General features: G+C 49.3%; 1 protein-coding gene across 5 annotated transcripts; it reads right to left on the bottom strand.

The window, feature by feature from the left end:
- Positions 1-19,754: 19,754 nt before the first annotated feature.
- On the bottom strand, positions 19,755-26,292 carry LOC101152880 (C-type lectin domain family 4 member M). 5 transcript variants are annotated; one of them, XM_004059895.3, is made up of 7 exons: positions 26,162-26,274; positions 25,998-26,081; positions 24,166-24,249; positions 23,155-23,793; positions 22,555-22,706; positions 21,734-21,846; positions 19,755-20,525 (listed from the first exon to the last, which is right to left on the bottom strand). In XM_004059895.3, exons 1-7 carry the CDS (start codon positions 26,205-26,207, stop codon positions 20,375-20,377), a joined length of 1,269 nt encoding a protein of 422 aa, XP_004059943.2. In that variant the 5' UTR covers positions 26,208-26,274; the 3' UTR covers positions 19,755-20,374. The 5 variants fall into 5 exon arrangements, with proteins under 5 accessions (XP_004059943.2, XP_018869903.2, XP_018869904.2 ...); XM_019014358.4 differs by having other exon boundaries at positions 19,762-20,525; positions 25,998-26,078; XM_019014359.4 differs by lacking the exon at positions 24,166-24,249 and having other exon boundaries at positions 19,762-20,525.
- Positions 26,293-26,811: the final 519 nt, after the last annotated feature.

Here is a 26,811-nt window from a genome sequence, read left to right as displayed (position 1 = left end):
GAGGCTGAGGCGGGTAGATCGCTTGGGCCCAAGAGTTCAAGACCAGCCTGGGCAACATGGTGAGGCCCTCCTCTCTACAAAAAATACAAAAATTAGTCAAATGTAGTGGCATGCGCCTGTAGTCCCAGCTACTCTGAAGACTGAGGTGGGAGGATCACTTGAGCCCAGGAGTTTGAGGCTCCAGGCTGTAGTGAGCTATGATAGTGCCACTGCACTCTAGCTGGGTAACAGAGGAAGACTCTGTAAAATAAAATAAAATAAAAATGCACAAGACATATTTGCAGAGAAAAAAATTTAAATTCAATTAGAGAATACTGTAAAAAGGATTTGGATAAAGATAGCTAATGTTTCCAGAGGTCAGAGGAATTAACATAAAAGGGCCAGCCAGGCGCAGTGGCCCACACGTGTAATCCCAGCACTTTGAGAGGCTGAGGCAGGTGGATCACCTGAGGTCAGGAGTTCGAGACCAGCCTGGCCAACATGGTGAAACCCCGTCTCTACTAAAAATACAAATTAGCCAGGCGTGGTGGGCGCCTGTAATCTCAGCTACCCTGGAGGCTGAGGCAGGAGAATTGCTTGAACCGGGAGGCAGAGGTTGGTTGCAGTGAGCTAAGATTGTGCCACTGCACTCCAGCCTGGGTGACAGAGCGAGACTCCATCTCAAAGTAAACAAACAAACAAAAACAAAAAAATCCATAAAGGTACCAATCCTTCACAATTTTATCTACAAATTAACTACAAACTGAATATAAATTCCATCTCAATTCCTTTGAGGACCTTAACAAACTTATCCTAAAATTTATGTGGAGGAATAAATTTTTTATGAATTGCAAGCCACTTTAGGGAAAAAAAGTTAATATAGGAAGACTCGCCCTACCAGATTGTAAATCATATTTTGATAAAACATTAATTTAAAAAATAGTGTGGTGTTGGTGTAGAAGGAGGCAACTAGATTAAACGGAAAGAATATAATACAATTGGATTATGTAGAACAAGATTTTGAGAAAACTGGTTCAGTATATGGAGAAAAAAACTCCTCCTTTACAACATATACAAATCTGGAATTCAGCAGCATCTCAGAGCTAATGATAAAAAACAAAACAGTTAGGCTAATTGAAGAAAAAGTAGGCACTTGTCTTTGTGGCCTAGAGTTGAGAAAAACTTCTTGAAGTTGATCCCACAGCAAAGGAGAAGAAAAGATACATTTGACTATATCGAAATTAAGAATCTCCGTTAAGCCCTCTCCCTCTCCCCCTCCCCCTCCCCCTCCCCCTCCCTCTCCCTCTCCCTCTTTCCACAGTCTCCCTCTGATGCCGAGCGGAAGCTGGACGGTACTGCTGCCATCTCAGCTCACTGCAACCTCCCTGCCTGATTCTCCTGCCTCAGCCTGCCGAATGCCTGCGATTGCAGGCGCGCACCGCCACGCCTGACTGGTTTTCGTATTTTTTTGGTGGAGACGGGGTTTCGCTGTGTCGGCCGGGCTGGTCTCCAGCTCCTAACTGCGAGTGATCTGCCAGCCTCGGCCTCCCGAGGTGCCAGGATTGCAGACGGAGTCTCGTTAACTCGGTGCTCAATGGCGCCCATGCTGGAGTGCAGTGGCGTGATCTCGGCTCGCTACAACCACCTCCCAGCCGCCTGCCTTGGCCCCCCAAAGTGCCGAGATTGCAGCCTCTGCCTGGCCGCCACCCCGTCTGGGAAGTGAGGAGCGTCTCTGCCCCGCCGCCCCGTCTGGGATGTGAGGAGCCCCTCTGCCTGGCTGCCCAGTCTGGAAAGTGAGGAGCGTCTCTGCCCGGCCACCATCCCATCTAGGAAGTGAGGAGCGCCTCTTCCCGGCCGCCATCACATCTGGGAAATGAGGAGCGTCTCTGCCCGGCCGCCCATCGTCTGAGATGAGGGGAGCACCTCTGCCCTGCCGCCCCGTCCGGGATGTGAGGAGCATCTCTGCCCCGCCGCCCCGTCTGAGAAGTGAGGAGACCCTCTGCCTGGCAGCCTCCCCGTCTGAGAAGTGAGGAGCCCCTCCGCCCAGCAGCCACCCCTGTCTGGGAAGTGAGGAGCGTCTCCGCCCGGCAGCCACCTCGTCCGGGAGGGAGGTGGGGGGGTCAGCCCCCCGCCCGGCCAGCCGCCCTGTCCGGGAGGTGAGGGGCGCCTCTGCCCGGCCGCCCCTACTGGGAAGTGAGGAGCCCCTCTGCCCGGCCAGCTGCCCCATCCGGGAGGAAGGTGGGGGGGGTCAGCCCCTGCCCGGCCAGCCACCCCGTCCGGGAGGGAGGTGGGGGGATCAGCCCCCGCCCGGCCAGCCGCCCTGTCCGGGAGGTGAGGGGTGCCTCTGCCCGGCCGCCCCTACTGGGAAGTGAGGAGCCCCTCTGCCCGGCCAGCCGCTCCGTCCGGGAGGGAGGTGGGGGGGTCAGCCCCCCGCCCGGCCAATCGCCCCGCCCGGAAGGGAGGTGGGGGGGTCAGCTCCCCACCTGGCCAGCCGCCCCATCCGGGAGGGAGGTGGGGGGGTTAGCCCCCCGCCCGGCTAGCCGCCCCATCGGGAGGTGAGGGGCGCCTCTGCCCGGCTGCCCCTACTGGGAAGTGAGGAGCCCCTCTGCCCGGCCAGCCGCTCCGTCCGGGAGGGAGGTGGGGGGGTCAGCCCCCCGCCCGGCCAGCCGCCCCGTCCAGCCGCCCCGTCCAGGAGGGAGGTGGGGGGGGGTCAGCCCCCCGCCCGGCCAGCCGCCCTGTCTGGGAGGTGAGGGGCGCCTCTGCCCGACCGCCCCTACTGGGAGGTGAGGAGCCCCTCTGCCTGGCCACCACCCCGTCTGGGAGGTGTACCCAACAGCTCATTGAGAACGGGCCATGATGACAATGGCGGTTTTGTGGAATAGAAAGGGGGGAAAGGTGGGGAAAAGATTGAGAAATCAGATGGTTGCCGTGTCTGTGTAGAAAGAGGTAGACATGGGAGACTTTTCATTTTGTTCTGTACTAAGAAAAATTCTTCTGCCTTGGGATCCTGTTGATCTGTGACCTTACCCCCAACCCTGTGCTCTCTGAAACATGTGCTGTATCCACTCAGGGTTGAATGGATTAAGGGCGGTGCAAGATGTGCTTTGTTAAACACATGCTTGAAGGCAGCATGCTCGTTAAGAGTCATCACCAGGCCAGGCGCGGTGGCTCACGCCTGTAATCCCAGCACTTTGGGAGGCCGAGGCGGGCGGATCACGAGGTCAGGAGATCGAGACCATCCTGGCTAACACAGTGAAACCCCGTCTCTACTAAAAAATACAAAAAATTAGCCGGGCGTGGTGGCGGGCGCCTGTAGTCCCAGCTACGCGGGAGGCTGAGGCAGGAGAATGGCGTGAACCCGGGAGGCAGAGCTTGCAGTGAGCCGAGATCGCGCCACTGCACTCCAGCCTGGGCGACAGAGCGAGACTCTGTCTCAAAAAAAAAAAAAAAAAAAAAAGAGTCATCACCACTCCCTAATCTCAAGTACCCAGGGACACAAAACTGCGGAAGGCCGCAGGGTCCTCTGCCTAGGAAAACCAGAGAACTTTGTTCACTTGTTTATCTGCTGACCTTCCCTCCACTGTTGTCCTGTGACCCTGCCAAGTCCCCCTCTGCGAGAAACACCCAAGAATGATCAATAAAAAATAAAAATAAAAAATAAAAATAAAAAAAAAAAAAAAAAAAAAAGAATCTCCGTTAAATCAAGGACATAGTAGATAGAATTAACAGGTGAGTAGCAGACGGGGGGAGATAATTGCTGCTTATAAAATAAAAAAGCAATTTATTCCAGGAATATGCAAAACTACTTCTGCAAATTAAAAAAAAAAAAAAAAGACAGCCGAGCATGGTGGCGCATGCCTGTAATCCCAGCACTTTGGGAGGCTGGTGCGGGTGGATCACTTGAAGTCAGGAGTTCAGGATCAGCCTGGCCAACATAGTGGAACCTCTCTCTACTAAAAATACAAAAATTAGCCAGGTATGGTGGAACACACTTGTAATCCCAGCTACTCAGGAGGCTGAGGCTGGAGAATCGCTTGAACTCGGGAGGAGGAGGTTGCAGTGAGCTGAGATTGTACCACTGCACTCCAGCCTGGGTGACAGAGCAAGACTCTGTCTCAAGAAAAACAAAAAACAAAACAAAACAAACAAAGAAACACCCATACACAAAAATCAATAGAAAAATGGGCCAGGGGAATGAAAAGGCAATTCATAGAAGAAGCCAAAGATTGAGCACATATTTCAGGAAAGTTTAATGTCTACTTAATTGTAGAAAAAATAATGAGGTACCACCTTATACCAATTAAAATCGCAACCATTAAAAAGATGCATAGTATTAAGTGTTGGTGAAGATGTGAGGAAGTGGGAACTGTTGCTCACTGCTGGTGGAAGTATAAATTAGTTCAGTAATTTGGAAAACAGTCTGGAAGTATGTAGTGAAATACAGGTGGCATATACCCTCTGATATTTTAAAAAGAGATACTTTTTAGAGAAGGTTTCTCCAAGGGCATTTATAAGGATGTTCAACACAGTGTTGTTTACAGTAGCAGAGTTGGGGGTAACCTACAAGACTCTGAGCAGGCAAAGAGTAAGTAAAGTGTAGTGAGTACACACATGAAACAAATCGTAATCAACTCGTTGTACAGGCAGCAGCAGTCCAGATTCTCAGTAGCCTAGAGCTGGGAGAAGCAGAAATGATTTGATTCAATAACACACACACACACACACACACACACACACACACACACACACACTCCAAGTATGTATAAACATTAAGGATATGACTTCACTACTATGAAATCTATGCATGCAACAAGATTACACCTGTACACCATAAATTTATAGCAATAAGAAAGGCAAATGTAAGCATATTTTCCTTAAAAAACTAATGTAAGGGCATGTATCAAACACATCAGAATGGATGTCTATGGTACAGAGGGAGGAGGAAGGGTTAAACATTAAAAGTTAGCAGTGCTTAGGAGACGCTGAAGGGTTAACAAAACTTAGCTTCCTAGACTCTTCTTTCTAGAAGTTCCGTTGTTCCCAAACCATCTGACTCATCTTGCTTTCATCATCAGAAACGGATAGCTGAAAGCTGACTTAGCAGCAGGCTTAACCGTAGGGCAGAACTTTTTGGAGGGCACGCCCTCTTCATTCTGAGGCTTTTAGGGACAGGTGCTCAAAGGGAGGAAATCAGAAAAACTGCAAGGATTGCACAATCTCTGTCCAGGGCAACCATAGGAATGTGTTCTGGGGAAACGATTTAGATGGCAGTGTTTCATCAGACCTTATGGAGGGGATAGAGGCTCTGCTGGATACACCTGTGGCTGAAGCTGCCTTGGCAAGCCAGGGCGGAGCTGTCCAGCTTAGTGAGGAAGCCAGAAGGCTGCCCATCAATGTCCTGTGCCCAGACCTCGCTGCGGGGTAACTGAGAGCAGAAGAGAGGTCCTAGAAGGAGGCAGCAGACCTCCACCTCTATCCCTGGCCCAGGACAAGGAAGGGAGGCCTGTTTCTCAGGCGAGTGGGGAACATGTAACCAGGGAATTTGAAGACAATATGTTGAGCTTGGGAAGTACAGGAGACTGTGAGGACAACTGGAGACACTGGCTGAGCCTGGAGGATCCGAGAGGGCTTCCTGGAGGAGGTGATGCTTGAGGAGGGAGTCAGAATTATTCCAGAGGAGATAAATAACATTAAAGAACGTTCTCAATACGGTATCAGCACATGCAAGAATAGAGGATAAGGGAACAGGTTGGAGAAGCTGAGACTAATTCAGGGGCAGTCATCTGGGGCTAGGGTGTCAGCAGGGTCACATCATACAAGGACCTGAAGAGCAGGGACAAGAGGTTTGGACGAATGTGGGAAGAAGGTGAAAGTCACAAGATTCAGCTCCAAGGCCATGACCACTCTGGTTTCCATTCTCTGCAGAGATGAGAGGGTTGCTGTAACCAGGGAAGCCAGCCCACTGCAAAGGGCATGTGGCACATTGGTTGTTGCTCTGAATTTTGGCTTTGCTTTTTTATTATGAAGCATGCAAAGAGGTATGTAGAAACAAACATAAACGCTATGCCTTTCACTCGGCTTTTTCAAGTTTTGACATCTTCATGTATTTCAGATCACCTTAAAAGTAAAGCATCATCACGTAACAAATCATAACAAATAGAGTGGAGGTCCCTTGTACCCCACCCTGCTCCTATTCCCCTCCCCAAGGTAACTGCCCCCCCAAACTTGGTGTTTATCCTATTTAAAATAATTATGCATGTACCCAAGGACAATATTTTGGATTTTTTTTTTTTGAGAAGAAGTCTCACTCTGTTACCCAGGCTGGAGTGCAGTGGTACAATCTCGGCTCATTGCAACCTCTGCCTCCCAGGTTCAAGAAATTCTTTTGTCTCAGCCTCCTGAATAGCTGGGACCGCAGGCACACTCCCCCACACCTGGCTAATTTTTGTATTTTTAGTAGAGACGGGGTTTCACCATATTGGTCAGGCTGATCTTGAACTCCTGACCTCAGGTGATCCACCCACCTCAGCCTCCCAAAGTGTTGGGATTACAGGCATGAGCCGCCATGTCTGACCTATGTTGGTTTGTTTTGCACATCTGAAAACTTTACAGGAGTGTTACTGCATGGTCTATATCCTTCCATAACTTGTTTTTGTCCTGTCTACATTACATTTATGAGATATATCTATTCAATACCCATTATTCATTTAAAAACGAAGACAGGCACAAAAAATAAATGCTTAATAAAGAGAGAACAGAATAAAGCTTTCTTAATTTGAGAAGTGGTAATTTCTGGGATCCTACAGAAATATCTTACATTATACTAAAATATGAGAAACATTTTAGGTAAAATGAAGAACAAATAAAGATGTCCGCGGTTTAGTGGGTTGGTTTATAGCTCCCAAAAAGACATGCTGAATGCCTAACCTCTGGTATCTGTGAATGTGAACTTTAAAATTGGGAAATACGGTCTTTTTTTTTTTTTGAGATGGAGTCTCACTCTGTTGCCCAGGCTGGAGTGCAGCGGTGAGACCTCGGCTCATTGCAACCTCTGTCTCCCGGGTTCAAGTGATTCTGCTGCCTCAGCCTCTTGAGTAGCTGGGACTACAGGCGTGTGCCACCATGCCCAGCTAATTTTGTATTTTTAGTAGAGACAGGGTTTCTCCATGTTGGTCAGGCTGGTCTCGAACTCCTGACCTCAGGTGATCCACCTGCCTCAGCCTCCCAAAGTGCTGGGATTACAGATGTGAGCCACCGTGCCCGGCCGAGAAATAGGGTCTTTGCTGATGTAACTACATTGTGGTAAGGTCATGAGAGTGGTCCCTAATCCAGTATCACCATGTCCTTATATGAGGAGGAGAAAGGTACAGAGAGAAGATTATGTAAAAGGGCAAGAGGGAAGAAAACCACGTGACAAAAGAGGCAGAGAGTCAAGCAAAGGGTCTGCAAGCCAAGGAATGCCAAAGGTTGTCGGCAACTGTCACTGACCTTGATCCCGGTTGTAGTGAACAGGGGATGATGAATGCAGGAATAAAGATAAAGACAAAAAAGTATATTTGGAAAAAGAGGTCAGGGGGCTTCTTGCTTCTACTGAACAAGGGCCCTGAGCTTTAAAGCCCTTCACATTTTATTGGGTAAATGAAAGTAAATAAAAGTCCTCGCGTTTTTTCCACTGAGGGGGGTACTGCATTATAAGATCCTTTCTGTCCTGAGATCTGGCGGCATTCTTTTTTAAAATGTCCAGTTTTTCCACAATTATAACATTTTCCCACTTTAGGGCTTAATCCTTGGCTCCTTTTAGATTTGTCAACTACTAAATCAGCCATTGCCTCCGCTCACATTGCAGAGCGATGAAGCTCAATTCCTACATCCAGACAAGCTCTGAGAAAATTTCCCAAGGTTTTAGTACACCTCACGGGTGCCAGTGCACGTTTACAATCTGCGTCTGCATTCTCAGAAGCTAAAGTTAAGGTTAGCGCTTCTGCGGCAGTGGCATGAGGAATTTGACACTTCACTGCCTCTCGTAATCTTGCAAGAAATTGTGCAGAGGGCCCCTGTGACCCTTCCATGATAGGTAAAAAGGATTGTACTGGGACTCCCTCTTCAGGAATTGTGGCCCAGGTGCGTTTAGTGCCATTTGATGTTCCAGGTCTGAATAAGAGCCATTACCCAATAGCATATCCTCTGCGATGTCTCCGTGTCCAGCAGCACGATTCTGTCTAGCCTGGTCTGTACACATTTCTTGCCCATTTAAATTCCATGTCAGATATGCACTAGCAGACAAGCAAGTTCGAGCCCAGTGTTTTACATCAAAGGGTAGAAGGCGCATAGCACCAAATGCAGATTCTGGCAATCCTAAAGCGAATGGGCTCTGTATCCCGATATTAACTACACTGGTTTTTAATTCATTCAACAACTTTAACTCTAGTGGGGTGTGTTCATGAATAAACTGCTGTAGATTATTTGAATCGGGCCTTACGGAAATAGGAAAAGCACAAGTTCCTAAGGGCTCTCCAGCTATGGCAGCAGAGCGTAAAATTCTTTGTATTGGGGTCTCTATTCCTGCTACCGAAGGAGGCGGCACAGATGTTTCTGCAACTGGAGGAGGCAGTATAGGCCAATTTTTATCTTCCCTCTCCTGTTTTTTATTTTCAGTTGAAGCTGTGGGTGGGACAACAGATTCTTTCAGATTTTTAGACTCAGCCTGCTGTCCCGCAGAATAATAAGGAGATAACGGCAGAAGTACAGTACGAATTAGACTGCAAGTACAGAAAACAGAAGAATCAACTTTAAGACCTTTTTGATGAGCATGTTTCAATCCTTCTCCCGCTCTGTTCCAATTTTCCACATCAAGAGTGCCTGCCTGTGGAGACCATGGGTTATGCGTTAATAACCATTTGTGGCTTCTGCAGGAGGTTGGTTAGTGTCTGTGAATTAACCTGAGCTCCAGACTGTCTCAACAGAACTTTAAGCAACTGTACATGTTTTTCTTCAAGAGACAAATGCTGCCCCATGTTACCCTGATTCAGAAAACTTCCCATTCCCAGTACTTCTTTAGAGCACTGACCTTATATTGCTCCGAGTACCTCTTTAGGGCACTGATCAGTACCCCTTTAGGGCACTGACCTTACATCCACTGCTGGCAGACTTGTCCCGGGGTCCCCATTCATCTTGTCATTTTCGGTTCCTCTGCTCCAGCCGACCTTCTTCGTTCACGTCCTCAGGTCTCTGTGTTCAGACGCCACTTTGCAACGTCCTCAACTCCCTGTTCTGGGTCGCCACTTTGCCACGGATTCCATCCCTGTTGGACTGAACAAAGGATGATGAATGTGGGAATAAAGATAAAGACAAAAGAGTATATTTGGAAGAAGGGGTCGGGGGGCTCCTTGCTTCTTTCTAGTGAACAAGTACCTTGAGCTTTAGACCCCTTTGCATTTTATTGGGTAAAGGAGATGGGGGCGGGGGGTGGTTGTCAGTCAGCGGCTTGATTTACAGCAGGCTTGCAAGGCTGCATTCTTCGAGCAATAGGCTCTAGATGTCCCAGTAGATAACCCCAGTGAGCGTGGTGCCAGGGAGTGATTGCCCTCAGCAAACCTTCTGGCGGTAGGCGCAGTCGTGAGTTTGCCCACATCCTGCGTTCATGATAAACAGTTTGCTGTTTGATCATACAGCCTCCAGTGGAATGCTGAGTTGGTCACGATCCCTTCGGCCTTTTCGGCTCCCAACAGGCAATCACCAGAATCTATGGAGAGGCAGGGAAGGATCCTCCCCTACATGGTTCAGATGGAACATGGCCCTGCTGACACCTTGGTTTCAGACTTCTGGCCTCCAGGACTGTGAGATAATAAATTAGCATTGTTTGGAGCCTCCCAGTTCATGGTAGTTGCTTACAACAGCCCCTAGCTGCCTGATACTGGTGGGATAAGGGGCAATTTCCACAATCCTACAGAAACTCCTTAATAATTAAATATGAGAACTGTATTTGGTAAAGTCAAGAACAAAATAAAGATGGCCCTCTTGCTATTTTGCCAATGCAATAAAAAAAAAAAAGGAAGCCCAGGCATGGTGGCTCATGTCTGTGAATCCCAGCACTTTGGAAGGTCAAGGTGGGAGGACTGCTTGAGCCCAGGAGTTCAACACCAGCCTCCACAACATAGAGAGACCCCGTTTCTACAAAAAATACAAAAATTAGCCGGGTGTGGTGGTGCACATCTGTAGTTCCAGCTACTTGGGAGGCTGAAGTGGGAGGATTTGAGCCTGGGGGTTTGGGGCTGCAGTGAGCCATGACTGTGCCACCGCACTCCAGTCCGGGCAACAGAGCGAGACCTTGTCTCAAAAAAAAAAAAAAAAAAAGGTCAGGCGCGGTGGCTCACACCTGTAATCCCAGCAGTTTGGGAGGCTGAGGCGGGTGGATCACGAGGTCAGGAGATCGAGACCATCCTGGCTAACACGGTGAAACCCCGTCTCTACTAAAAATACAAAAATAATTAGCCAGGCGTGGTGGCGGGCACCTGTAGTCCCAGCTACTTGGGAGGCTGAGGCAGGAGAATGGCGTGAACCCGGGAGGCGGAGGTTGCAGTGAGCCTTGATCGCGCCACTGCACTCCAGCGTGGGCGACAGAGCGAGACTCCGTCTCAAAAAAAAAAAAAAAAAAAAAAAAGAGAGAGAAATAAATAAATAAATAAATAAGACCTATAAATATTGAAAGCAAGAGTCAAAGCTGACTGTAGTTTGAAGCCATAATCACGTATCTAGGAAGTTCTAGAGGCTTATCTTCAGGAGTAATTAGAGCTCACAGCAAGATTTCTCTATAAAAGGAGCAGCTTTGTTTGGTTGAAGTAACGAGTATTTGCAAACGCAGGAGAAAACAAACCCTGTTCACAGGGCAAGAAAAGCTTTTAAACATTAAAGAATAGTTGTAAGAAGAATATGGGTAAAGCTCCCATGCTTAACTAAGATCTGAATAAAGAAAGACACAGGATGAGTTTCCCCCCAAAACACTCAGTATTTCAGAAAGGCTATTTCTTCCAAAATGAATTTATAAATCCAATGCTGTACTGAATTCCTCTAATTTGTGTTGCATCAGCCCGTTTCTGAATATGTTTGACTCTCCTTCCAAAAACAGGGCTCAGTCAGCCTTGACACAGTTTCCAGTTCCCCACCTGTTCCTAGTTCCTCAATGTGGTTGATCCAGATCTGCTTTATCCAACTTCCCCCCGATGACCACCTGCCTATGGGGCAGCTGGACACAGCCTATTGATTGGCTCTACAGGCCCCCACACCACCCATCCACATCTTACACGGACTGCAGATATGGTGCAGTGACCACCTCTCAGTCACAGCCTGACCTCCTGAGACTCACGCCTGCTTCCATGAAACCCACCAGTTAAAACTCCCTGAGGGAAACCTGTGTGGATATCACCCTGGACCTAATCGCGGCATTGTCACACTGGTTGCTTCCCCTCTGTCTCCCTGCAAAAGCTCTCCCTGACCTGTGTGTGTGTGTATATATATGTGTGTGTGTGGCCTCTGGAAGTGCCATGCCCTCCCTCCCCAGGATCCCTAAGTAATACAACCTTTATTTCCACCTCTTGTCTCTCCTAATCATTGAACGGGTTTCCTCCATCCTAAAAATCCTAGAGTAGGCCAGGCACAGTGGCTCACGCCTGTAATCCCAGCACTTTGGGAGGCCGAGGCAGGCAGGGATCACCTAAGGTCGGGAGTTTGAGACCAGCCTGACCAACATGGAGAAACCCCATCTCTACTAAAAGTACAAAGGAGGCAGAGGTTGTGGTGAGCCAAGGTCGTGCCATAGCACTCCAGCCTGGGCAACAAGAGTGAAATTCTGTCTCAAAAAAAAAAACAAAACAAAAAACTCCTAGAGTAAAACAAATGCTCATCCCAATAAAAACCCTAAATAGATTTTTTGATAGAGCTTTTTAAAAATTGTGGTAAATGATATATAACATAACGTTGACCATTTGTAAGTGTACAGTTCAGTGGGATTAAGCTCATTCACATTGTCGTACAACCATCACCACCATCCATCTCCAGGATTTTTCAACTTTCCAATCTAAAACACTGTCCCTGTGAAACGCTAAGTCCTATTCCTTTTTCTCCCCAGTCCCTGGTAATCACCATTCTGCTTTCTTTTTCTTTTTCTTTTCTTTCTTCTTCTTTTTTTTTTTTTTTTTTGAGATGGAGTCTCCTCCCGTCACCCAGGCTGGAGTGCAATGGCACGATCTCGGCTCACCGCAACCTCCGCCTCCTGGGTTCAAACCATTCTCCTGCCTCAGCCTCCCGAGTTGCTGGGATTACAGATGCCTGCCACCATGCCCAGCTAAGTTTTGTATTTTTAGTAGAGACGGGATTTCACCATGTTGGCCAGGATGGTCTTGAATTCCTGATCTCGTGATCCACCCACTTCGGCTTCCCAAAGTGCTGGGATTATAGGCATGAGCCACCGTGCCCGGCCTCTACTTTCTTTCATTATAAATTTCTCTGGGTAGCTCATGTAAGTGGAATCCTAAAGAGTGGAATCCTAAATAGGTTTATTGAGTCTTTTTTCAAACTTTTTACTTTGCAATCGTTTTAGATTACAGATAAGTTGCAAAGATAGTACAGAGCCTTCTCTATATCTTTTGCCCAGCTTCCTTTAATGTGAACATCTTTTTGTTTTTGTTTTTGTTTTTTTTTTGAAGCAGAGTCTTGCTCTGTCGCCCAGGCTGGAGTGCAACGGCGTGATCTCGGCTCACTGCAACATCTGCCTCCCGGGTTCAAGCAATTCTCCTGCCTCAGCCTCCTGAGTAGCTGGGATTACAGGCGGGTGCCACCATGCCTGGCTAATGTTTGTATTTTTAGTAGAGACGGGGTTTCACCATATTGACCAGGCTGGTCTCAAACTCCTGACCTCAGGTGATCCACCTACCTTGGCCTCCCAAAGTGCTGGGATTATGGGTGTGATCCACTGCAACCGGCCGATGTTAACATCTTGCATTACCATTGTACATATGTCAAAGTGAAGAAATTAATATTGGCGCAATACTCTGAACTAGAAACTACAGACCTCGTTCGGATTTCACTAGTTTTTCCATGGGTGTCCTTTTTCTGTGGCAAGATCCCATCCAGGATCCCACGCTGCATTCAGGCAGTGATGGAGTTTGCCTGGCTGCAGTAACTGAGCACCACTGGCTGGGGAGAGGGGAGCTTAAATAACACAAATCCATTCTGTCCCAGTTCTAGAGGCTGGAAGTCCAGGATCAACGTGTCGGCAGAGCTGCTTCCTTCTGGGCTGTGGGGGAAGGATCCACTGCAGGTGTCTCTTCTTGGTTTATATCTGGTCCCCTCTTCCCTGTGTCTTCAGCTGTCTTCCTCTATATGTGTCTGTGTCCATATTTCCCCGTTTTAGAAGGACGTTCATCATAGGCCAGGCACAGTGCCTCATGCCTGTAATCCCAGTACTTTGGGAGGCCGAGGCGGCAGGATCACTAGAGGTCAGGAGATTGAGATCAACATGTACTAAAAAATGCAAAAATTAGCTGGGCATGGTGGTGCACACCTGTAATCCCAGCTACTCGGGAGGCTGAGGTAGGAAAATCGCTTGAACTCTGGAGGTGGAGATTGCAGCGAGCTGAGATTGTGCCACCGCACTCTAGTCTGGGTGCCAGAGCAAGACCCTGTCTCAAAAAAAAAAAAAAAAAAAAAAGGACACCAGTCATATTAGGTTAGAATCCACTCTCATGACCTCATTTTAACTTAGTCATCTCTACAAAGACCCTATTTCCAAATACAAGTACATTTTGAGGTACTGGGGGTTAGGACTTCAATGTATGAAGTTGTTGGGAGACAAAATTCAGCTTGTATCAGTCATCACTTCCCCTGCATCTCCTGCAAATGCTGACAGGTTTCTTGTCTTTCATGATATTGACAGATTTGAAGAGTATTCATCAGGCATGTATTGAATGGTCCTTGATTTGGATTTTTCTAGTGTTGTCCAATGGTTAGAGCGAGGTTGTTAGTTTGGAGTTAAGAATATCACAGGCCAGGTGCAGTGGCTCATGCCTGTAATCCCAGCACTTTGGGAGGCCGAGGTGGGCGGATCTCCTGAGGTCAGGAGTTTGAGACCAGCCTGGCCAACATGGTGAAACCCTGTCTCTACTAAAGATACAAAAATTACCCGAGCATGGTGGTGCACGCCTGTAATCCCAGCTGCTTGGGAGGCTGAGGCCAGAGAATCGCTTGAACCTGGGTGGTGGAGGTTGCAGTGACCTGAGATCGAGCCACTGCACTCCAGCCTGGGTGACAGAGCAAGACTCCATCTAAAAAAAAAAAAAAAGAATATCACAAAGGCTAGGTGCCTTTCTAGTCACATCCTATGGGGGTGTGTGTATGATATCCACGTGAACATGCCTTTTATTGACAATGCTAGCCTCGGGTAAGGTGGTATCTGCCAGGTTTCTCTACTATAGAATCTCTCTTTTTGTCTTTTCATACTCTCTTCCTTGCCTCAACAGGGTTAACATTGCTCCCAAGGGGAAGAAAACTATTTCTTTGAGGGCCACAAAGAACCTCAGCTATCACCATGTCTTGGCACTCTCCAAAGCTCAGCCCTTCCCAAATTGTTTTTTTTTTTTTTTTTTTTTTTTGGAGACGGAGTCTCGCTCTGTCACCCAGGCTGGAGTGCAGTGGCGCAATCTCGGCTTACTGCAAGCTCCGCCTCCCGGGTTCACACCATTCTCCTGCCTCAGCCTCCCGAGTATCTGGGACCACAGGTGCCCGCTACCAAGCCCAGCTAATTTTTTGTATTTTTAGTAGAGATGGGGTTTCACCCTGTTAGCCAGGATGGTCTCAATCTCCTGACCTCGTGATCCGTCTGCCTCGGCCTCCTAAAGTGCTGGGATTACAGGTGTGAGCCACCACGCCTGGCCTTTTTTTTTTTTTTTTTTTTTGAGATGGAGTCTCACACTGTCGCCCAGGCTGGAGTACAGTTGCGTGATCTCTTCTTGCTGCAACCTCTGCCTCCCGGGTTCAAGTAATTCTCCTGCCTCAGCCTCCCAAGTAGCTACAATTACAGGCAACCACCACCATGCCTGGCTAAGTTTTTGTATTTTTAGTAGAGATGGGGTTTCACGTGTTAGCCAGGATGGTCTCGATCTTCTGACCTTATGATCCACCCATCTCGGCCTCCCAAAGTGTTGGGATTACCGGCGTGAGCCACCACGCCCGGCCCAGTCTCCCCATTTAGAGTAGGGAGTAGGTAGGTAGGCAGACATGAGCCCGGTGGGAGACACCCCCCTACTACAAGGTGATGATCAGGTGGTTGTTAAACTGTTTCTCTAAAATAATAATTGGGCCGCTGGTCCTAGGGAAAGGCAGGCTCCCAACAGACAGAAAACACCTGGAGCTGGTGATTGGCAGCTTCCCGATAAGATCTCAGGAGCTGGGAAAGTCAGCTCAAGCATGTGCACCAAGAGGCAATTGGTAGAGGTTTTGTTTGTTTGTTTGTTTTTAGACAGAGTCTTGCTCTGTTTCCCAGGCTGGAGTGCAGTGGCGCGATCTCAGCTCACTGCAACCTCTGTGTCCTGGGTTCAAGCGATTCTCGAGCCTCAGCCTCCCAAATAGCCAGGACTACAGGCGCATGTCACCATGCCCCACTAATTTTGTATTTTTGGTAGAGACGGGGTTTTGCCATGCTGGCCAGGCTGGTCTCGAACTCCTGACCTCAGTGATCCACCCACCTTGGCCTCCCAAAGTGCTGGGATTACAGGTGTGAGCCACCGCACCTGGTGGGTGGAGTTTACCTGGCATAGGACCTTCCTCTAGGACCACTCGATTGGTAAGGGAAAAACACCTGAAATAAGCACGTGCACAACTTCAGTAAATACACTGTTCACGTGGCCCCCCCGCAAGTGCTGGCAGGCTACTGCGCATGCAGACAGCGCACCCCAGTGAAAGAATCAGGGAAGGCCAGGCGCGGTGGCTCACGCCTGTAATCCCAGCACTTTGGGAGGCCGAGGCAGGTGGATCACCTGAGGTCAGGAGTTTGAGACCAGCCGGGCCAACTTGGCGAAACCCCGTCTCTACTAAATATGCAAAAAAATTAGCTGGGCGTGGTGGCAGGTGCCTGTAATACCAGCTACTCGGGAGGTTGAGGCAGGAGAATTGCTTGAACCCGTGAGGCAGAGGCTGCAGTGAGCCGAGACTGCCATTGCTCTCTAGCCTGGGCGACAAGAACGAAACTCCATCTCAACAAGAAAGAATCGGGAGAAGAGATGTGAAACTCCAGAGCATCCCAGCACATTAAACCCAAAGTCAAAGGTCGCACTGAGCACCTCAATCTCTCAAATTGCCTGGTTGGCCCTCTTCCAAGTGTACTTTACTTCCTGTTTTTCCTGCTGTAAAACCTTTTAATAAATGTTCACTCCTTCGCTAAAACTTGCCTCAGTCTCACTTTCTGTCTTATTCTTCTTGGATGAATTCTTTCCTCTGATGAGGCAACAGCCGAGTTGCAGCAGATCCATAACCTCAAAGTATCACCTCCCCCTCAAATACTTACTAATTAGCATGACGGTTTTAAGGTGTGTTCACACATTCTTATACCACTTTCAGTGGGGCTGGACTTAGTGACTCACTGCAAAGGATTACAGCAGTATCATTCGCCTGACAGTCTCTTTCTTTCAGCACTCTGAATATATCATCCCATTCTCTCCTGGCCTTTAAGTTTTCTGAAAGTACTGATACTTTCCCTCCTGAGAGCTGGTTGTTAAACATTTGCAGCAGGCCACGGTGGTTTGCTTACCTTTGACGTTTTCCCCAAAACATTCACATTCGCCTTGATAGACATTTCTGCCAATTGCTCCCTAAAATTAAATATCAACGCATAAGATTTTGTTGGGTAGGACTGAGCTTTGGAGAGCACCAACACAAGGTAATATCTGAGCAACTTGCTTGTACCACTATTAACAACCTTTATGCAACATCCTTCGACAGAGCGAGTGGTGCATTTGTTACAATGGATGAGCCTGCACTGACAAATCATTGTCACCCAGAGTCCACAATTTACATCAGGGCTTACTCTTGGTGTTATACATTCTGTGATTTGAACAGATGTGTAATGATGTTGCAGTATCATACGGTAGTTTCCCTGCCCTAAAAATCCTCTGTGCTCCACCTACTCACAAATAGATTTTCAACAGTCTTTTGAAGGATTGCCAAACAGATTTTAAACAATTTTGACAAGTGGATTATCTGGAATATGATAAAGAGGTCGCAGCTAGGAAGAGAAACTTCTTCAGATCAGAGAATAGGGAGGGAGCCAGCTTTCTTTCTTTTCTTTTTTTTTTTTTTTTGAGACCAAGTTTCCCTCTTGTCGCCCAGGCTGGAGTGCAATGGTGTGATCTCAGCTCACTGCAACCTCCACCTCCCAGGCTCAAGCGATTCTCCTGCCTCAGCCACCTGAGTAGCTGGGATTACAGGCACGCGCCACCACGCCCAGCAAATTTTTGTATTTTTAGTAGAGGCGGGGTTTCACCATGTTGGCCAGGCTGGTCTCGAACTCCTGACCTCAGGTGATTTACCCACCTTGGCCGTCCAAGGTGCTGGGATTACGGGCGTGAGCCACCGCGCCCGGCCGGGAGCCAGCTTTCATTATCACTGTAGAGACTGATGGGTTTTGGTTCCAGGTGCACACATGACTTATTCAAAAAGTAAAGTAAGACCTTCAAAGCTAGAGTCATGTAAAAATCATCTAAAAAAAGAAATTGCACAAGAATCTCTGAGAACGTTTTGATGGAGAAGAACCATGACTGACAGGTGTCAAAACATACTATAAGTTTGGCTTGAGTTTCACCAGGGACAAAGCCTGTGACAAGGATTTTGATACAAGTTGTTTATCTGGGAGGAGATTCCAAGAAGTACCAGAAGACAACGGGGAAAGTGAAGAGGGGCAGGTAGGAAAAGGAAGGAAGCCAATTTACAGGCGCGGACGAGCTTATGACCCATGTGGGCAACTGGGGCTCAGTTTCTCCAGGAGCCTCTGGGAGATGATGTAGAATGGGGGTCCCTGTCCCCTGGGCCGCCAGTACTAGTCCGTGGCATCTTAGGAACCAGGCTGCACAGCAGGAGGTGAATAGAGGGCGAGCGAGTGAAGCTTCATCTGTATTTACAGCCACTCCCCATTGCTTGCATTACTGCCTGAGCGCTGCCTCCTGTTGGATCAGCGGTGGCATTAGATTCTCATGGGAGTGGGAACCCTATTGTGCACTGTACACACGAGGGATCTAGGTTGCACACTCTTTATGAGAATCTAATGCCTGGTGATCCATCGCTGTCTCTCATCACCCCCAGATGGGACCATCTATTTTCAAGAAAACAGGCTCAGGGCTCCCACTGATTCTACATGATGGTGAGCTGTATAATTATTTCATTATATATTACAGTGCAATAATAATAGAAATAAAGTGTACAATAAATGTAATGTGCTTGAATCATCCTGAAATGATCGCCTTCCCCTGGTCCGTGGAAAAATTGTCTTCCATGAAACTGGTCCCCGGTGCCAAATAAGGTGGGGACCACTGATATCAAATAAGCCGCAGCCAGGTGCGGTGGCTCAAGCCTATAATCCCAGCACTTTGGGAGGCCGAGGCAGGTGGATCACCTGAGGTCAGGAGTTCGAGACCAGCCTGGTCAACATGGTGAAACCCTGTCTCGACTAAAAATACAAAAAAAAAAAAAAATTACCTGGGAGTGGTGGCACGTGCCTGTAATTCCAGCTATTTGGGAGGCTGAGGCAGAATCGCTTGAACCTGGGAGGTGAAGGTTGCAGTGAGCTCAGATCGTGCCATTGCACTCCAGCCTGGGTGACAAGAGCAAAACTCCGTCTCAAAAAACAAAAACAAACAAACAAAAAACAACAACAAAAACAAGCCTCACAGTTCTCCTGCCAGTTGCAGGTCGACTCTAAGGGAGATGGGATTTAGCATGCAAGCTGTTTATTAAGGAATGCCCTTGAGGTCAACACGGTAGAAGGGAGGTGAAGTCTGTGTGTGTTTTTTTGTGTGTGTGTCATTGTTGTTTTTGTTTTTGAGACAGAGTTTTGCTCTGTCGCCCTGGCTGGAGTGGTGCAGTGGTGTGATCTTGGCTCACTGCAACCTCCGCCTCCCAGGTTCAAACGATTCTCCTGCCTCAGCCTCCAAAGTAGCTGGGCTTACAGGCACCGCCCAGCATGCCCAGCTAATTTTTTGTATTTTTAGTAGAGATGGGGTTTCACCATGTTGGCCAGGCTTGTCTCAAACTCCTGACCTCAGGTGATCCACCTGCCTTGACCTCCCAAAGTGCTGGGATTACAGGCACGAGCTACCATGCCTGACCCAACACCAGGTTTTTATAGAGAGAAAAGTTTATGCAAGACAGCCAAGCAAGGAGTTCAAATCTGTCTCTCTGAGCTGGAGGCTGAGGAAGATTTTATACACAGTGGGTAGTGAGGTGTAACCTGATTGGATCATGCAATGAGGTGATGTGGGAGACTTGGCCTAATTGGATCATGCCATGGAGTGATGCCAGGACTCAATCTGATTGGATCATGGATCATGCCATGTGGTGTTCACTTCTTAACTCAGTCCCCCTTCCTTAGTCTAAGCACACAGGTTCCGCCCGTGGTTGCCTGCTTGGTTCATCTGGGCGTGACCGGTGCACATAACTTGCAACCTGGGGGCCTATGGCAACTGAAAAGCAACTCGCCATTTTATTACACAAAGTTGAATCAGATGAGGCTGGATCTGCAGTTACAACATTTACCACTTTATTATAAAGGCTACAACTCAGAAACAGCCAAATGGAAGACACGTATAGGACAAAGAAAGATGTGGGGGTGGAAGAGGTTGTATGGAGCCTCCATGCCCTCTCTGGATGCCATTGGTTGACTGGGGGAATTAATTCCCTGGTGCTTCCAGCCTGCGAGATGAGCTCCTTCAACCAGCAAGTCCCCAGTCAAAAGGGTGCACGAGGTGTAGCTGGAAGTTGAGCAGATGGTAGTTTGCACGGGTGAGATAAAGCCCCAGGGGACAGGGCAGCTACACGTGGCAATCCAAATAGTCTAATCTCCAAAAGGAACAGAGAGTGGATTCATACAACATACCAAGCCCGCCCCCTAAATGCATCCCACGCAGGTCACTTATAAAGCTCCAAGGATGGGCCAGGAACACAAGCTCTACACCAGGGAAACTTGGAGGCATCAGAAGGACAGAATAAGACCCAGGTTCATAGGGGATGAAAAATCGAACAGAGAACCGTCTCAGGGCATTTGTGAAGGTCCAAGGATGGAGAGAAGGAACGCTGGCTTACAAGTGGGTGAAGTTCTGCTACACTACAATGGAGGCCAAGGCCAGCAGGGAAACAACTATTCATCTCTGAAGCAGACTGCGGGCTTTTTGCAGATCCAGTAATTGTCAACGTCACATCGATTGTCGTTCCAGCCACTGCCACTAAATTCCGCACAGTCTTCATTCCCGCTATTGTTGGGTTCTCCACTGTTCCAGTACCGCTGGAAGCTGCAAAGCCCGTGCAGAATGTGAGCCTCTGCCCTGCCCAGTAGATGAGCCACATTCCTACCTTCTGTAATATTGATGCTTTAACATCTGCCCTACATGTGTATGCTGGACATGCATTGCTCTTCACACCTCATAATATGCCCGAGTCATGTTGCCTTCAGTTCCTGCCTCTCTTGCTGCACCCCAGCCTTGGGAGGACTCCTCCTGAGGCTGTGATTTTCTTTTTTGTCCTTTTTTCTTTTCTTTCTCTTTTTCTTTTTTTGAGACGGATTCTCGCTCTATTGCCAGGCTGGAGTGCAGTGGCATGATCTTGGCTCACTGCAACCTCCGCCTCCTGGGCTCAAGTGATTCTCCTGCCTCAGCCTCCTGAGTAGCTGGGACTACAGGTGCACGCCACCACACCCAGCTAATTTTTGTATTTGTAGTAGAGACGGGGTTTCACCGTGTTGGCCAGCATGGTTTTGATCTCTTGACCTCGTGATCTACCCACCTTGACCTCCCAAAGTGCCGGAATTACAGGCATGAGCCACCGCGCCTGGCCGAGGGTGTGATTTTAAAATACAAACCAACCAGTCTGGGGTCTGTACTGCCAACCACCTGCCTTATTGGGCTCTTGCACTCCAAGCCACTATCCTTCTGCCCTAATCACCCCAAGGCCAGGTGTCAGGCAGCTAGGCAGCCTCTATGCCCCAGAGCCCACAAAATGCTTCATATCTGCCCATCTGAAGCCTGCTTGCCTGGCCTTGCCCTTTTCTCCCCATACAAACCATAATAAAAGCTCTGGCCCACAGTCCCCTCCATGACTTTCCCTCACGACAGACCCTGCTGCTTCCCCAGTGGCCCCCCTGCTGTGAAATGTACGCCCTCTAGGAACCTGTGGGTAGGATAAGCTACTCACTTTGTGTAAATGGCAATTGTCTCCTGAGCTGGTGGCCTTACTAGACTTCAGACTTCCTATTAATACACTGTATTTTAACACACCCACCCACAGGGCAGGCTCCTCCTGCAGCTCTGCCGGTGGAATTATTGGCACCTTTCATCCTGTCTGGAGGTAGGTATGAAGACCACCTTCCTCAACTCAGTGAAAACCCCAGACTCTTAGTCCTATGGGGTCAGGGAGGTTGGGGGGGACCCCCAGGGAAAGCTCAAGTCAGAGTTGCAGGAACCCAGCCCGACTGGATACAGTGTCCCTTTCTCCCAGAATCTACCTGGGTGACAGAGGTGAGCCGTCCACCCATTGCCACGTGCCTTCCTGATTTAGGTCTGAAAGTCCCATCCAGGAGAAGCGGTTACTCCTGGAAGTCTGCAGCTGTAGGAAGTTCTGGAGGATACAGGAGGAGTCAGGAGGGAGCTCTGCTTCCCATTTTCCAGGTTCCACCTCCCCGTCTCTTGGCAGAAAGTTCTGCTTTCAAGTTAACCTGCAGTTTTCTGATATACCAGGTCCTGAGCCTCCTCATGTCTGAGCCCCTCTCACATCTGTATCCCCATGGCATGTGTGTCCTGACATGCAGGCACGCATGCACAGCTGGCCTCTCCTCACGTGCTCCTGTGAATGCTGCATGTTTATCTATTTTGCATGTCCACATGAATTTACTCCTGACTGGGTTTCATATACTGGAGCCACATTGGACCCATTACTAATTGGTGGTCCAGCACATCTCCTTTCAGCTCTGCACTGAGTGACAGCACATCACAGCTTCAAATCAGCCGCAGTGGGAATATTTACACCAGGGAAATTGGCAAACACAACACATCAGGAATTTTCCCTCCGGAGAGCTGGCCGTTAAACACCTGCAGCATGCTGTGGTGGTTTGCTTACATTTGACGTTTCCCCCAAATATTCACATGTGTTCAGATCTGGTTTGTATTTGCTTGAAGGGTACCTGGGACCCCTTCATTCATATCCTTCTCTTCCCATCTTTCCAAATAGAGCAAAGCCCCTCTTCTGCAAAATCCTCTCTGAGCACCTCCTCCCCAGTTGGCCAGAAGCCATGCCCCAGGCCAGGACGAGGACCCCCACCAGGTGTACCTGCTCCTCAGCACTTTTGATTACGACGAGCTGGGCCCTCACTTCCTGGCAGGCGGTGACGGAGTTGTGCCAGTTCCGCTGGGAGTTAGACATGAAGTAACAGTTTCCTTGGAAGAATGTCCAGTCCTTGGGACAGTGGCGGCACAGGCGTTCTGTTGGGGGAGGCTGGTCAGGGCTGGGCTCAGATTAGGTTGTCCATATTCCCATATCTGCCCAGCCTTCAAGCCCTTGAAAATCAGGGCCCTTCCTTGACTGTCCATGTTGGGTGGACCGCTTGGAATGGGGAGAGACCATTCCTCTCCCTACTTCCCAAGACTCTCCCTGATCCCCAGGAGAACCCAGGAGTTCTGGCTCCATCTCCTCCAGACTGGGAGAATTAGCAGCTTTAGAGCTCAGAACAGAAGGCAGCAGATTGGTTGAACTGAGCGTCTACTGTGTGCCTGGCCCACTGTGAACACCAAGTGCAATGATTGCAGTTACCCTGTGTTCTCATTTCACAGGGGAGGAAACTGAGGCTCAGGCAGGGTTGGTAACTCAAGTAAAGTCACATCACACAGAGACCATCTCAGGCCCGAGGACCCTCGATGTGCAGGAACTCACCAAATGCAGTCTTCAAATCGGTCAGTTCTTGACAGATTTGCTGCTGCTTGGACTGGTCTGGCAATTTACCAAGTGCAGCCTTCAGCTGGGTCAGCTCCTGGTAGATCTCCTGCAGCTTGGATTTCTCTGGCAACTCACCCACTGCAGCCTTCAGCCGAGTCAGCTCCTGGTAGATCTCCTGCTGCTTAGATTTCTCTGGAAGCTCACCCACTGCAGCCTTCAGCCGGGTCAGTTCCTGGTAGATCTCCTGCTGCTTAGATTTCTCTGGAAGCTCACCCACTGCAGCCTTCAGCCGGGTCAGCTCCTGGTAGATCTCCTGCAGCTTGGATTTCTCTGGCAACTCACCCACTGCAGCCTTCAGCTGGGTCAGCTCCTGGTAGATCTCCTGCAGCTTGGATTTCTCTGGCAACTCACCCACTGCAGCCTTCAGCTGGGTCAGCTCCTGGTAGATCTCCTGCAGCTTGGATTTCTCTGGCAACTCACCCACTGCAGCCTTCAGCTGGGTCAGCTCCTGGTAGATCTCCTGCAGCTTGGATTTCTCTGAGAGCTCACCCACTGCAGCTTTAAGCTGGGTCAGGTTCTGGTAGATTGCATCTTGCTCGGATTGTTCCTGACTTAGGGAGCTGGGGACCTTGGACACTGGGCCAAGAAGAAAAGGAACTGCAATTATTAAACACCTACTGTGTGCCAAGCCCTGAACTGAGCCCCATAGAGACATCATTTGTGAGAGCCAAGGTCTCAGTTAATCCCCTTTGAAGATGAGGAAAACTGACACCTGGAGAAGGCAGCACAGAAGGCCAAGGAGAGCCAGGTTCTTCCCCTCCTCCTCCTCCTCCCTCTCCTCTCCTGCTCTAGAGTGGAGAGGGGCTGTGGGAGAGGCCCCTACAGACCCCCAGGGACAACATCTTGGCTCTCAGTCCCACCTCCCTCCCAGACCTGGCCACTCCAGGCTCTGTTCGTAGCCAAAAGGCCAGGCCTGGGGACCCCAGACCCTCAGAACCTGCCCCTGACCTTGGACAAGGATGGCCACCAGGACCCCAGCCAAGAGTGTGAAGGAGAGGAGTTGCAGCACCAGGGCGCCATGGCCAAGACACCCTGAGAGAGGATACATGCGTCAGCCTGCCAGTGTCCCCACCTGAGCCTGGCCCAGGGAGAGCCTGGCCTAAATCCCTCAGCACCCCAGGACCCAGGAACCCCAGCCCCAGCCCCCTCCACTCCAACACCTGGGAATCCAGGCCCTAGCTCTAACCTCCCCAGGACCCAGGGACCCCGTCCCCAGCCTCCCCCTCCCCAGGTGCCAGGAACCAGGTACCTGCTTCCACCTCCCCAGGACCCAGGAATCCAGGCCCCAGCCTCTACATTCCCAGGTCCCTGGAACCCAGGTACCTGCGTCCACCTCCCCAGTGGAACAGGAATTAAAAGAAATTAAAGAATGTGTAAGCAAAAACTCAGTTGTATGTAAGAAAACCCAGTTCCCCCTGAGGAAGAGAAAGAGGTGGAATCCTTTAAAAATTAACTGCCTGTTTGGCCAGGCATGGTGGCTCACACTTGTAATCCCAGCACTTTGGGAGGCTGAGGCAGGCAGATCACAAGGTCAGGAGATCAAGACCAACCTGGCTAACACAGTGAAACCCTATCTCTACTAAAAATACAAAAAATTAGCCGGGCGTGGTGCTGGGCGCCTGTAGTCCCAGCTACTCGGGAGGGTGAGGCAAGAGAATGGCATGAACCTGGGAGGCAGATCTTGCAGTGAGCCGAGATGGCGCCACTGCACTCCAGCCTGGGTGACAGAGCAAGACTCTGTCTCAAAAAAAAAAAAAAAAAAATAAAAATAAAAACTAAATAAATAAATAAAATAAAAAAGAATGAACTGCCTGTTTTTCTGTGTGTGGCTAGTGAGCCTTATCTCTCCCTTTCCCAGGCATTGTGAAGACCCTGTTTCTCTAGCTGTGCAGCTGCAAGGTCACTAGGCAGATAAACTCAAGTTGTAAAACATGTTTTTCCTTGAAAAGTAAGAAATGACGTAATACATGTCTCAATTGAATAACTATCTTTGTTTCTCGCTTCTGTAATATGCTTCCCCCTGCACAGATCTCCCCCTACCCCATGAAATGCTTAAAAGATAACTTGACTCTTTGTTTGGGGCTCAGTCTTTTTGGATGTTAATCTGACTGGGCTGGTGCACCTAAATAATAATAATAATAATAATAAATCCTCCTCAACCCCTTGATCTCTGTGATTCCTAAATTATCCTGCAACACCAGGACTCAGGCATCCAGGTCCAAGCCTCCACATACCCAGGTCCCAGGAGGAACCCAGGCCCAAGCTCCCACCTCCCCAGGTCCCAGGAACCCAGATATCTGCTTCTACCTCCCCAGGACCCACGAATTCAGGCCCCAGTTCTCACCTTCCCCAGGACCCAGTAATCTGGTCCCAGCTCCCACCTCCCCAGGACCCAGGATTCCAGTCCCCAGTTCTCACCTGCCCCAGGACCCAGGAATCCAGGCCCCTTCTCCCATCTCCTCTGGTTCCAGGAGTCCAGGCTCCAGTCCCTACCTCCCATGGACCCAGGTGTCCAGCTTCCAACCCCCACCTCTGTAGGTCCTAGGAGTCCAGAACCCCTCTCCCACCTCCCCAGGCCCCAGGAACCCAAGCCTCAACCCCCACCTCTGCAGGTGTGAGGAGTTCAGATCCCTGCCCCCTCCTCTTCAGGACCCAGGAACCCAGGTCTCAGACCTTCCTTCCCCAGAACCCAGGATTCCAGACCCCAACACCTATCTCCCCAGGACCCAGGGGTCTGGGAGGCTCTGTCTTCCACTATCTGCTCCCTAACTCTTGCCTACCTGTAGAGCTCTTGTGGCCATGTATCTGCTGGAATTGAAAGTCTCTTGGAAAAAGTCTGATGCCACTGGTTGTTGGATCTTCTTCTGAATTGACAGACATCACCTCAGAGCCTGGGCCATCCCTTCCCCTTACCCAGGATCCCAGAGTTCCAACCCAGCCTTACCCAGGAGGCCCAGCTGCTGCACCCTTGGTTCTTTGGAGTCACTCATGTTTTCCCGCTGTCCCCAGATGTTCAGGACTCCTGGGGACCACGGCTTTTATTTTCCACCCTCTGATCCTCACTCCCTAAATCTACTGTCTCTCAGGAAGACAAACAGGAAGCTGGGTAAGATCACATCACCAGAAAGGCTAGTGAAAGGAGTCAGAGCCTGAGATCGGCCTGACCTTGCAGGAATTTCAGGGAGGTGTTGGGGGGTGGTCTGGGGTTGACAGGGAGAAGGACTCCTCCACTCATGACATGGCTGAGCGATGGGATGCTTTTAATAAAATCCAATTCATTCTAATGGAAAGCGACTTTGTTATGCCTCCCTACGTAGGGCAGGGGTGGGCAGGCAGTACCCCCTAGTTCCTGGAACCACCATGCCCTCTGACCTCCAGGATCTGCTGTTTTGGTCTGCGGATGCTCACATTCATGGGAATTTCCTTTGTTGTTGGGAGTTGGAGATGAACGATAATTGTTTATTTCATACCTATGATAGGCACATTTCCAACAGCTTTATAAAACTCCTTCATTTAACTTTCCTACCCTGCAGTAGATCATGTGACCTCCAGTTTACAGATAGGGTGAAATAGAGGCACTGTGAGATTAAGAAA

This window comes from Gorilla gorilla, chromosome 20 (genome assembly GCF_029281585.2).
Source record: "Gorilla gorilla gorilla isolate KB3781 chromosome 20, NHGRI_mGorGor1-v2.1_pri, whole genome shotgun sequence".
NCBI classification, from domain to species: Eukaryota; Metazoa; Chordata; class Mammalia; order Primates; family Hominidae; genus Gorilla; species Gorilla gorilla.
Note: the sequence above shows the minus strand (reverse complement) of the source record. Positions and strands in the feature narration are given on the sequence as shown.

Bases quoted from the DNA above. Each gene is read 5' to 3' on its own strand.
- LOC101152880 (XM_004059895.3), bottom strand. From the start codon at position 26,207: ATGAGTGACTCCAAAGAACCAAGGGTGCAGCAGCTGGGCCTCCTGG. The intron at 26,082-26,161 runs GTAAGGCTGGGT...CTGTCAATTCAG, and splicing joins GCAGCAGCTGGGCCTCCTGG to AAGAAGATCCAACAACCAGT. The intron at 20,526-21,733 runs GTAGATTCTGGG...CGGGCTTTGCAG, and splicing joins GGCTCACCTCTGTCACCCAG to CTTCCAGCGGTACTGGAACA.